This window comes from Dipodomys merriami, unplaced genomic scaffold (genome assembly GCF_024711535.1).
Source record: "Dipodomys merriami isolate MVZ:Mamm:240054 unplaced genomic scaffold, mDipMer1.0.p SCAF_7, whole genome shotgun sequence".
NCBI classification, from domain to species: domain Eukaryota; kingdom Metazoa; phylum Chordata; class Mammalia; order Rodentia; family Heteromyidae; genus Dipodomys; species Dipodomys merriami.
The window spans coordinates 69,254,703-69,267,722 of record NW_027206290.1 but is presented as its reverse complement, the minus strand read 5'-3'; the positions used below and the strand labels follow the sequence as shown (position 1 = coordinate 69,267,722).

Below are 13,020 nucleotides of genomic sequence, written 5' to 3'. Positions count from 1 at the left end.
CTGCCTAAGGAGGGATGAACCGGCCCAGGTCGGAAAAAATTACAGCCCAGCACTGGTGGTACATGTCTGTAATCCTAGCTACTCAGGAGGCTGAGATCTGAGGACCACGGTTCAAAGCCAGCCCGGGCAGGAAAGCCCATGAGGCTCTTATCTCCAATTAACCACAAGAAAACTGGAAGTGGCGCTGTGGCTCAAGTGGTAGTACTCACCTTGAGCTGAAGAGCTCAGGGACAGCGCCCAGGCCTGGCGCCCCCCCCCCCCAAAATAATTAAACCAGCTTCACAGATTTTATGCTAAAAGACTTTAAAATGAAAGCTCATTAGTAATAGTATAATCCTGGTTTAAATTTGTATTTGAAAGCTCTTTTTTTTCTTTTTGTCGGTCATGGGGCTTGAACTCTGTGCCTGGGCGCTGTCCCTCAGCTCTTCAGCTCAAGGCTAGTGCTCTACTACTTGAGCCACAGCACCACTTCTGGTTTTCTGGTGGCTAATTGGAGATAAGAGTTGCACAGGCTTTCCTGCCTGGGCTAGTTTTTTTTTTTTTTTTTTTTTTTGGGTCCAGTTGTGGGCCTGAACTCTGGGCCTGTGCACTGTCCCTCAGCTCTTCCACTCAAGGCTAGCGCTCTACCACTTGAGCCACAAGCACCACTTCTGGCTTTTTTCCTTTTTGCTTATGTGGTGCTGGGGAATCGAACCCAGGGCCTCATGCATGCAAGGCAAGCGCTCTACCACTGAGCCACCTTCCCAGCCCATGCCTGGGCTAGTTTTGAACCATGATCCTCAGATCTCCTATGTAGCTAGGATTACAGACACAAGCACCAACGCCCAGCTTGAAAGCTTTTTACATACCTTTTTTTTGGGAGGGGTCTGGTCATGGGGCTGAACTCTGGGCCTGGGTGCTGTCCCTCAGCTCTTCAGCTCAAGGCAAGCACTCTACTACTGAGCCACCTTCCCACCCCTTTACATACCTTTCATACTAGGGGTCAGTAAGTGTTCCTATCGTGAAGCCCTTCTAGACTTCCCCACTGTAAGTGCCAGTCCTGGGGCTTGAACTCAGGGCTTAGGGGCTGTCCCTGAGCTTTTTTGCTCAAGGCTAGTGCTTTATCACTTGAGCCACTTCTAGCTTTCTGCCCTTTCTAGTTTTGAACCATCATCCTCAGATCTCAGCTAGAATTACAGATATGAGCCACTAGCAAGAAGCTGAAGCTCAGCTTCAGCTGCTCATTCTTAGTAATTCAAGTTAAAACACACCAAGATTCCATTTATCATCTCCCAGAGTACAAAGAATCCTACCACTGCTAACAAAGTTGGTAGGATATAGGGGAAGAAAGGGCCAACTGGTCTGTTTGTAGAGATAATTTGGCAATATATATGAAAACCACAAATGTACACACACACCCTCTGAGCAAGCAATTCCATTTCTGGGAACTTTTCCTGCAGACAGAACTTACACATATGCGGAAAGATGCATATGAACTATACCTGAGAGACTTATTCATTGCTGCTCTGTGGTCATGTGAGAGGCTAAGGTCATGTGTAGGGCTAAGGTAGACCGTTGCCCCAGGAGTCATGGGGGCAGCTTTTCCAGGAGGTGGGGTGGGAGAGGGAAAACAATACTGGCCCTGTAGGGTTGGTTTCCTTCCCTCTTTTCTGCCAGCCCCTGGTTTCTGCTTTTGGTGGTGGTAGTAGGAATAAGGCAAGTACCTGCCTACTTCTGCATCTCTGGAACCTTAATATAATGGTATGGGTCAAAAAATCCCTACCCAGCTCCTGATCTCTAAGTGTTTCCAGGCAGGTAGGCCAACACCTTAACAGGTGAATAGTCTAGTACAGTGCAGCAGACACGAAATAAGACAGAAAGGCATACCAATGCAATACTCATGGGAACACTCAGCAGTGCAGAGCACACCGAGGCCAGAAGGCCCAGGCTCCCAGCTGTGCTTCTGCCCAGCTGTAGGACTCTGGGATGCTGATCTTCTCTCTTAGGGCCTCAGTTTCTTGGCTGCAAAATGAGTTTTAAGGATTCCCATTTACATTAGAAGCACTTAGCACCTGAGTAATCATTCAAGCTGTAAATGCTATTTGTATTATACATAAGAGCATCACTAGGAAGCAGAAAAAACATTATTTCTAGTCACAAGTGACTTGAGCAGATGCTACTTAAGGCCTTGAAAGCTCAGCAAAGGGTCTGGTGTGGAGCAGGAGCTAGATAAACAGAGTTGAGTAGTTTATGTACAAGGAGGTGAAGCATTTACTAGGCAGAGACCTGTACATACAGAAGTACAGGGCTTGAAATTAAAATAGGACTTTGTGGCTTCTCAGCAAACCAGTGCTGTGACTCACTTCCACAAATTTCTTTCAGTGCAGCCCAGTATTCAGGCAGGAAGAGGTCTGATATTCGATGACAAACAAGGCTGGCCAGATGCTTCACCAAGCAGAGGGATCTAGTCTCTGCGGGTAATTGTTATAAATATCTTATGCTGCAGTGTTGAGTCAGAATGGAAGATGTGGGATCTGACTGGCAGGAACAGTAATGAGGGTATCACTGACTGAAACATTTTCATGTGCTACACACTGCTTTGGGTGCTTTACAAGATTTCATTCTCATAAACTCCAAGAAGCAGGTACTTTTGATAGACATGAAAATGGAGTCTCATAGATAAAGTAACTTGCTTAGTGAAACATGGATAGGAGCAGCAGACCCAGGATTCAAACCCAGGCAGGCTGGTTGCAGAGCCTATGTAAGCTCCTGGCTACTATTTACTAGATGAGCTCCATCCTTAATGTCTGGAAATTTCTGATGGGAACTTGTGAGCAGATGATGCTCAGAAAGCTTGTAACCTTCCTGAGGAACAGAACCCCAAAGGTAAAGAAATTCTGTACATAACAACTTGGACTTTTAAACCAAACCAAACATACTTAATTCAAACAGCTCCTGAAACACAAAACATAATTAGAGAAGGGGGGGGAAGAGCAAGGAGGAGGAGACTGACATACAAGCAGATGTAACCATAGCTTTCTGGACCTTCAGTTATCAGGGCAGAAGCAAAGGAAGACAGATGCCTGACTTCAAGCTATTGGCAGAGCTTGAGGTCTGAGAGTGCTGCTTCCAGGCCATGCCCTAGGAACCACCTGTAATGCCTGAACCATTCTGTTCCTGTCACCCCAGCTCAAGACCCTAGGGCCCCCTCTACTTAGCCCTCCAGTCACTTACCTTGCCACAGTTCTGCTTCCTGAACATTTCCTGAATCACCTCCTTCTCAGTTGGCCCAAGGCTGTCTTCACCTCTCCCTCCCCCATCAGCTGGGAGAGAACTCAAAAAACCTGTCTGCAGCACTAGTCTGCTTGAAAACCTCCACAGGGTGTACTATGCAGCTACTAAACAAGCAAGGACTCTGCTGCTTGCTGAGGAAACTGTTAACTCTACTGTCGACCATTGTTTGTCTCCCCAAGTCAAGTGGCATGAAATGCACCAGAAGGGTTTGTTACACACATGGGGGAGCACTCCTGTTGTCTGATTCTGAATCTTCATTTCTCACATGTTCCCTAGGGGTACTGAGGCTGCAGGTCCAGGGCCTGCTGAGAACCAGCACTCTAAACTGCGGGGCATGGCGGGTACCACACAGCTGTTAAAGGGCATGACCAAATCTTATGAACTGACAGGACTGGATCTTCCACATGTATTTGGTGAGAAAAGCAAGGGGGCAGAAAACAGTGTATAAGAAACAACATGCAAATTATACAGCAAAAATGGGGCAAGCATACGTCTATTTGTTTGAAAAGGTACAGAATCCCTGTGGATGGGATATCGTAAGACACTGGTGACAGGCTGCCACTGGAGAGGGAAGCTGGGCAGCTGGGGTGGGAGTATACTTTCACCCCAGTATATCTTCTGAATTCTGTAACCAGGACATTAGTCATTCATCCTCCCTGTAATTGGAGATAAACCTATCACAGAAAAATGACAAGCTGTACAAGCAAGTACTGTATAATCTACTTTTATAAAAACATCTCCCCGCCATCTACCTTCACGAGCATGTACCTATTGTTTGTATTTGCACAAGGAGAGTTCTGGAAGACAGGCTGACATATACTCAGTGCAAGTATATGTGCCCAGTATCTGAGTCCTGGGTTTAATAGCCAGCACTATAAAAAAGCAGCTGTGGAAGGTGGCACACAGGCAGCTGAGTGGGGTCTCACTCCCACGGCTTTTCCTTTAAACTCTGGCACTTGAATATTTTACAAGTGAGTAGTAGTTCTGTCATTACTAAGGTTAAGTGTTGAGCTGCCTTCAGGATTCTTTTTTCCTCACAAAGGCTTCCAGCTCCTTGAGCATCTTGTCACCAGGTCCCTCTTTTTGTTTCTTATCTCACTTCTCATTGCCCTCATATCCATGCAAAGACATCTTCTGCCTCTTCCAGAGGGATGGAATTCACTGTACTTAGCCAGTCACATCTGTATCTTGTTCTAGCCATTGCTGGTGCCTAGCCCAGGGACTGGCATAGAAGCCGATGCCCTGTCCTCTTAGCTGAGGGGCTCCTCTGTAGAACCATTCTGTATGAATTAGTGCTTGGGTGGGATTCTTCTGACAGAATGGAGAGCCCCTCCCAGGCCACTTCTTCCCAACCCCCTGCAGGCTCCACCTTCTCCCCAGGATTTCACATGTTTTGCTTGTTGTGGACACTTTGACCCCAGGGGAATTGTCCTCATATGACCCCTCAGCTGGCTTTGGGTCTAATACCAGTGGGAATCCTAAATTCTTGGGTCCTCTCTCTGTCAAGTGACAGAGGGTAGACAAGGGAATGATTTTTGCCTGTCCTTTCCTTGGCCCAAATGCTACTTGGGTGGGTCTCCACAGGCACCTATATCAAAGATAACACTTTAGTCTAGCAGTAGACACCCCTGGGGTCCGCTATAAAATGGGAGAATGCCCTTTAGAAGTCATTCTTAGAGGAAGTGGTGCTGTAGCTCAAGTGGTAGAGTGCTCACCTTGAGCTGAAGAGCTGAGGGACACTGCTCAGGCCCAGAGTTCAAGCCCCACGACCAAAAAAAGAAAAGAAAAAAGAAAAAGAAGTCATTAAAGAGACAATAAAACTGGCTCTGCCTGCCACATTCAGGTGCTGTACCATCCAAGGGTGTGTAATGGTTTCATAAACTTGAGAATATCCTGGTTACTTGGGGGCAGAAAGCCACCAGAGTGGTCAGGTCCTTTGTAGTTTCAGTCTTCCAACCTCACTGCCCTGTAGGAGATGCCTGGCGTAGATGGTTAATGGTTAAGGTTGTCTTCTGTTTATTCCATCTCTGCTCCATTCACACCAGCTCCAGCTGTTCCCTGAATTGCTTTCATCTCTCTGGCTTTCCTTATTTTCTGTTTAGAATGCCCCCTCCTGGCTGGAATTCTACATCTCCATCATGGCTCACACCTGCCTCCAGCACAAAGCCTCTTTACTCTGCTGCTCAGCCCTGCAGTGCTGCTTGCATTTCAATCACAGACCTAGTCACCCTCTCTCATCTTTACTCCTGGGGTGTCCAGGCTCTGACTTCTCATCTTTACACCTCCCCAACACAAGGTAATAGTGGAAGCACAGGAAACACTGGTGCTGGTAGGTGTTTTTTTGAAAAGATGAGTGACCCATTTACTCGGTCTGGGAGCAGCTTCGATTGGACTGCCTAGGCTTGTGCCTTGCTACACCCTTTCTCCCTCTTTGTTCTGGTCTATTTCAGAATTTTTTCTTCACTAAATGCCTGATAGGCCTTGTAGACAGGCTGAGACCACCTGAATTCCACTTAAAAGAGGCAGAAGAGAAAGAAAAATGGGTCATGCGGGAGCCTCTCAGTTGAAGCCCTGTCACTCGTGTCTTCTCTGCTCTTGGGATGAAAGGTGGCAACCCTTAGCCACTGCACAAGTTGGGTAAGTGTTTGGAGAGTTTCAAAAGTGGTAGTTGCTCTGTGTGCCTGCCCTCTCTGGCTAAGGGCAGCTTCTGCTTGGGTCCTCTTCAGGTCTGGTGGGGGAGGAGCAGGCAGCACATTAAAAGGCTGTGGAGGAGAAAATGCCAGGAAGCAAAAAGCAATTGGCCCAATAGACTATGGAAGGCTTAATACAGGGAAGAAGTAGGGACAGGGAGGATAGGAAGAGGGTGGCAAAAGGTGGAAGATGCTGGAATCCTCTTAATATCCAATGGGCCAGATGTCAAGGAAGGCCAAGGATGGAGCCTGGCCCAGTGTCACAAGAGGTCAGCAGTGGCTCAATCTCTATGCAGATAGACGCAACTTGGGAGATTGTCTTAAGTGGGATGAAGTAAGGCTAGAGGTAGGCTGGGAACAGGGTTAGGGGTTAGGAATAGGACCTGTGATTTGGCTAGAAAAGGTCCAAATTAGGAAGAGGAAATCAACAGTGGAAGGGGGTCTATGGTTACAAACTAGAAGACTCAGGTGTCACTTTCTGAGGAGCCAGCTGCCTGGAATGGCTTCCAGACATTGAAACAAAAGATGGAAGGCTGCTCTGGGCTGGGGATAGATTTCTGGGTTTTGTTTTTGAGGCAGGGCAAATGCCTGGTCTGGGAGTTGTAGGTGAGTGAGCAAGGTGTCACGATTCTACGGATGCCTCGGGATGGCTGTGGATGGGAGAATTAGCCCGGGGTGGGGCCTGGCGGGGCTTCATATAGACAGAGCAGAAAAGATGGGAGCCATTTAATTCTCAGGTCGTCCGTCGGGTCCAGAGTGGGCTGACCCGAAGCGGGGAACAGTAAGGGGAGAATGCCTTGCTTGCTGGCCCGACCACAGAAGGTGGGGCCGTTCTGCCCGGGCCCGGTGGGCTCCGAGCAGTCTGTCGCAGTGTGAGGGTGGGTCGACAGTGTCCCCCAGTGCGACGTGAGGCAGACAAGAGGGATGTGTGAGGGTCCACGCGCACGCGCGCAGACAAAAACCATCTCCTATCTGAGGAAGATGTCAGGACCCAGCAGGGCTAGCTTCGCAAGGGTCCGTGGCAGTCGGATCCGAAGTGGGGGAGGGGGTGGGGTGGGGTGGGGCAGGGTGGGACGGAGTGGGTAGAAAACGCTCGGCGTGGCCGGCGCCGCCCCTACCTTGCCGCGGGCGCAGCGCACCGAGCGCAGGGCGCCGAAGAAGATGGGCAGCAGCGCCATGAGCAGGAGGCTGCCGTAGGCCAGCGCTATGCCCTCGGGCGTGGACGGCGGTCGCGCCGTGCCGTTGGCCGGGCTGGGGGTCTCCGTGCTGCCGTTGTGTGGCTCGCTGGCGGCCGAGTCCATCGCGAGGCTGCGCTCGGGCTCCGTCTCCAGCTCCGGCCGCCGCGGCAGAGACGCAGATGGAGGGAAGGGCGCTGCGGGGAAAGCCACGTTCCCCTAAAGAAACAGGAAGTGACGTGCTTCTCTCGCCGGCGCGCGCAGCGCGCACACCCGTACGCGCCCGCACGCACGCGCACGCGCTCGCTCGCACATCTCCCCGCCCGCTCGCCCTCTAGCGGCGGTGGTTGGTGGGTGGCCGGTTGCTAAGCAACTGGCTGGCAGTCGGGAAATGGGAGCTCTGGACCATTAATGGCCGGCGTCCGTCTGAGAGGCCCCCAGGGACCAATTCTCTAGCCTTAGTTGGCTTTATTTTTATTTACTTTTTCATTCCTAGGGTTTCCTACTCTCCTAATCCTTAAGAATCTGTTCATTATTCATCCATGCATTCTTCACATAGTCCGTTGTTTCTTTGCTTCTTAAATAAATATTTATTGGGTGTCTCCAATATGTGGGGCATTCACATAGCATCTGGGGACACTGACGTAAATAATGCAGACAAAAGCTTGCCTCCATAATCATGAACACTGCATGTTGGTGCAGGGGAGGGGATATTGAAAAGACAGATGAACAAAATAAAATATAAGCTCTAAACTATAACATTTTAAAAAAAAACATAAAGATGTTAGTGTGTAATTGTATGTTACCTTGCATATTAATACAGATAAATTAAGCAGAGCAAGAATAGAGTACAGAGTGTGTGGGGTCTGCAAATGATTCAGTGCCTGCTTTGTGTCCAGCAATAATGAATCTCTTACCAGTCTGTAACCTTGTATAGTGATAAAGCACTGAGTCCAACTCCCTCAATAATCTCTCTCTCTCTCTCTCTCTTTTTTTTTTTGGGTCGGTCATGGGGCCTGAACTCTGGGCCTGGGTGCTGTCCCTCAGCTCTTCAGCTCAAGGCTAGTGCTCTACCACTTGAGTCACAGCACCACTTCTGGATTTTTTCTGTTTGCATGGTGCTGAGGAATCAAATCCAGGTCCTCATGCATGCAAGGCAAGCACTCTACCACTGAGCCACCTTCCAGCCCCAATAATATCTCTTTATGGGGGGGGGGAGGAAGGGTATTATTAAATAGCCAGGCTTGGACTCATGATCCTACAGTTTCCCAAGTGTTGGGTTATAGGCACTGATGAATTCAGCTCCACTCCATGAATATTTATTGGATGAAGGAGTATCTCATTTGATTTTCACAATGATCCTTTAACACAGGAAATTCCTAGGCTCATGGATATACTACAGTAGATGTAGTGGGCAAACTGGAGAAAGGTGCACCTTGCATGCTTCTAGCACTGGAGAGATTGTGGGCCAAATAGTGGAGAACACATGCCTTCCAGCAACTTGACAGTGAGCCAACTTGGAACTTGGAAAGAAAGAGCCACCATCCCCCAGTGTAGCTCTAGTACACATTGAAAAGGCTCAACACATGTCATCTGGCAAAGGAGAAATATTTTGCAAAGCCCAACTCTTATTAGAGAGTAGGCAAAAAAAGTGGATTTAGAACTGAGAGGCAATAAGTTGATTAAAAAAAGTACATATGGTAAAAAAAAAATCACAAGGCTAAGAACAGGCTTGGAAGGTAGTTCATGCCACGCACTGGGCCAGTAGTTTTATGCATATTTGCTTTGATCCCCAAAACATCTGTAAGGACAACTGATCACATTTTACAAATGACCCTTAGCAAAGCCAGGTTGCCCACCCAGGTCATGAAATTAGCAGTGGAAGAGCAGAGACTCAAACTCAGGTCTATGGCCTCCAGAACCTCTTCTCTTCCCATCATCCCAGCTATCAGAAGGCTAAAGACTTTGGACCAGAGAGAATGACGGAGTTCCAAGCCAAGTAGTATAGTTGAAGGTGGATATGGCCTGAATGGGTGGATGAATTCAGTGGATCTTAGCATTTCATCAATAATTCTGGCCATAGAATCTGCCCAAGAGACAGGCTTCATGGCTCAGAGTTTCCTCATCTGAAATTGGAAACACTTCTCTTTCCTGCTGTGCTAAGCCCTGGATTTAGTTTGGCCTAGGGCTGGTCTGGCATCTCTCCTTACACTCCAGGAGATTGTGAATGTGAGCCAGGGAATCCAGGGTCTGACCCAAGTTCAGAAAGTTTCTGCCAAAGCTTCTTCTGGATCTAGGGTTGGATTTCTGGCTTGATATTCCTTGGAGATAGGAGTAAGGCAGTCAGAGAGAGGGTGCTAGAAGAGGAAGTTTCCTGTATGGGGTTACTTTATGGGAGATCTGAGGTCAAGAATGGAACCTGAGGTAGTTACAATAACAAGCAAGACTCATTAGTGGATGCTACAACCTAATTGAGATAGATGGACACTGATGGCTCACAGCTGTAATCCTAGCTACTCAGGAGGCTGAAATTGGAGGATCAATGGTGTGGGGTTTTTTTTGTTTGTTTGTTTGTTTAGGTCGGTCATGGGGTTTGAACTCTAGGCCTGGGCGCTGTCCCTGAACTCTTCAGCTTAAGGCTAGTGCTCTACCATTTGAGCTACAGTTACGTGCCCCGACCTTATGCATGTGAGGCAAGCATTCTACTGCTGAGTCATCTTCCCAGCCCCATGGATCCAATGGTGGTTTGAGCTAGCCTGGGCAGGAAGACTGTTATCTACAATTAACCACTCAAAACCTGGAGGTGTCACTGTAGAGGGTTAGCTTTGAGCATAGAGAGGCTCAGGGACAGCCCTTAAGCCCTGAGTTCAAGCCCCACAACTGACATAAATAAATAATAAAACCGTTGAGAAAAAGGTAATTGTGTAGTGAGATATCCACATAGTCTTCAGCTTTAATCCACGGATAATTTACTAATTACGAAGAGAAGTTTCTCTGAAATGGGGTAATCTGATTGATGCTCTATTAACAAAATAATTAGAATTAACATCACCAATAATGGGACAAAAAGGCACATTGTAGACATATCATCTATGCAGTGCCAACCAGGCCAAACATGTTTTACCTGCATCTACTTGTGAAGAAAGACTAGGAAAAATCAGAAAAAAATCCAGATTGTGACACATTTTATAAGAAATTAGCTGGGACTTTTCAAATGTGTCAGTGCCCTGAAAGGCAGGACCAAAAGGGAAGACAAAACAAAACCTCATAGAGATTGTTGTAGATGAGAGCAGATTAAAAGAAATGATATATCAGATGTAATATATTTGCATCAGTTGCACCCTGGATGAAAACCTTTTTTTTTTTTTTCCCAACTCCTGGGGCTTGAATTCACAGCATATGCTGTCATGGGCAGTTTTGCTCAAAACTAGTGCTCCACTTTTACCTCTTTGGTGATTAATTGGTGATAAGAATCTCATAGACTTTCCTGCCTGGGCTGGCTTTGAACTGGGATCCTCAGATCTCAGCCTCCTGAGCAGCGAGGATTATAGGCATGACCACAATCAAAAAAACAAACCCCCCCAAAACAACAGAAAAGCCAAGCCCTAGTCACTTACATCTGTAATCCTAGCTACTTAGGATCCCAGTAGAGATGTGAGGATTGAGGCTCAAAGACATCTAAAGCAGAAACTCCCTGAGACTTTCTCTCTAATTAACTAGCAAAAATGCCAAATTGGAGACCTAGCTCAAGTGGTAGAGCATCAGTCATAAACAAGTAATCCAAAGGAAAGCTCGAAGCCTTGAGTTCAAGTCTCAAAATGGCAAAAAAAAAAAAGAAAAGAAGTTTTGGAGGGAAAACTTCAGGCAATTAGAGAAATGTGGATATGGATTGTTTGTTAAATAGTATGATTACATCAGTATAGAATCTCTTATGTGGGAAAGATTGAAGCCTATGTTAGCCTAGGCCTAAAAACAGGAAATTCTATCTGCAAAATAACTAAAGGAGAGAGTCCTGGGTGCCATAGCTCAAGTGGTAGAGCACTTGCCTAGCAAGAGCAAGGTGCTGAGTTCAAACTCCAGTATGATCATGAATAAATCACAATTAGACCAAGACAAAGGAGCTAAACTATGACTGTCCTGCCCAGATCAGGACACAGCATCGCTGCGAGTGTGTACTTGTGTGTGACTTCTCCTTGATGCCTGGTATTCCACAATGAGCATCTGGGCACATTTCGTCTATCTTTCCTCAGTGTACACACAGCTTCTCACTCTGACACACGTACATGTATGTGTGCGAATATATGGACACTGTGGGAAAATTGGGATGTGTTCCCTGATCAGCCTGTATGAGAATTTCTCTAGGCCTATGGGGCATACCACACATAATAACTTTTAACCTCTAGAATAATTTTCCCAAAGGAAATCTAAGCCCATATAAGGCATTATGAGGGAAGAGATGTTTATCTCTGTTATACAGTTTGTAATGTTCTGGTGATGTTGGTTCCATCCTGCTGGAAGTGGGGTTGTTCAGGGCTGGTGGAGGGGGTGGAGTATTAGGCAGAAGGACCAATATCATCCATTGGTATAGAAATAAGTTTGTTTTGTTTTGTTTTTGTCAGTCGTGAGGCTTGAACTCCAGGCCTGGGTGTTATCCTTCAGCTCTTTAGCTCAAGGCTAGCATTCTACCACTTGAGCCATAGTGCCACTTCTGGTTTTCTGGGGATTTATTGGATATAAGAGTCTCAAGGTCTTTCCTACCCCCAGCTGGCTTTGAACATCAATCCTCACATCTCAGCCTCCTGAATAGCTAGTATTACAGGTGTGAGCCACCAGCGCTTGGCTAGGAATAAGCGTTGTTGTTTTTTGTGTCTGAGACTTAGACTTAGTACCAGTGCTTTCGATCATTGATTGGCACTCTACCAACTGAGTCGTGCATCCAACCCCACAAATAGACCTCTGGCCTCAACAGATTAAAAAAAGCAAACAAACTATTGCTTCCTAGCTCATTTTCTGGAAAGCATTAAGAAGACAGTTTCATCTGGACTCTTTTTTTCTTTAACCAGTCTTGGGGCTTGAACTCAGGGCCTGGGCACTGTCCCTGAGGTTCTTTTGCTCAAAGCTAGTGCTCTACCACTTGAGCCACAGTGCCACTTCTGGCTTTTTCTGTTTATATGGTACCAAGGAGTTGAACCTAGGGTTTCATGCATGCTAGGCAAGCACTCTACCACTAAGCCACCTTCCCAGCTCTTTGACTTTTTTACTAGTTAGTTGGAGGTAAAATTCTCTCAGCCCTAGGCTGGTTCCGAACTGCAGTCCTCAGATCTCAGCCTCCTTAGTACTCCCAGTGACTAGTATTTTCTCTTTTGAGACTGTGGTGAATGGAATTATTTTCCTCATTCCTTTTCAGCCTCTTTATTGTTACTGTATACGAGTACATACCGATTATTGAGTGTTGATTTTCTTTTCTTTTTTTTTTTTTGGATCCGGTCGTGGGGCCTGAACTCTGGGCCTGGACGCTGTCCCTCAGCTCTTCAGCTCAAGGCAAGCGCTCTACCTAGAGCTTATGTGGTGCTGAGGAATCGAACCCAGGGCCTCATGCATGCAAGGCAAGCGCTCTACCATTGAGCCACCTTCCCAGCTCCGAGTGTTGATTTTCTGTCTTGCTATCTTGTCAAAAGTGTTTATGAGACTTACTTGTAGGTTTGAATCTTTTTAGTGTAGGACCATGTCATGCACAAATAGAGATAATTTGACTTCTTCCTTCCCTATTTGAGTTACTTTTCTTTTTCTTGCCTTAGTGCTCTGGCTAGAAATTCTGGTACTGCATTAAATAAGAGTGGAGAGAATAAATTCTTGATTCAGTCTTGACTTTAGAGGAAATG

General features: G+C 46.8%; 2 protein-coding genes across 4 annotated transcripts in view; one reads left to right on the top strand and one right to left on the bottom strand.

Moving 5' to 3' along the window:
- Nucleotides 1-7,384, bottom strand: part of Hm13 (histocompatibility minor 13) — a 43,998-nt gene extending 36,614 nt beyond the window's left edge. For all 3 annotated transcript variants that reach the window (XM_070006996.1, XM_070006995.1, XM_070006994.1), the window contains exon 1: nt 7,082-7,384. In XM_070006996.1, the coding sequence (XP_069863097.1) occupies nt 7,082-7,264 (183 nt within the window). In that variant the 5' untranslated portion in view covers nt 7,265-7,384. The remainder of the gene's footprint in view (nt 1-7,081) is intronic.
- LOC138816858 (beta-defensin 122-like) overlaps nt 5,764-13,020 on the top strand; it is a 62,490-nt gene continuing 55,233 nt past the window's right edge. Inside the window, exon 1 of the mRNA XM_070007003.1 lies at nt 5,764-5,910. The gene's annotated coding sequence lies outside the window, so the exon portion shown is untranslated. The remainder of the gene's footprint in view (nt 5,911-13,020) is intronic.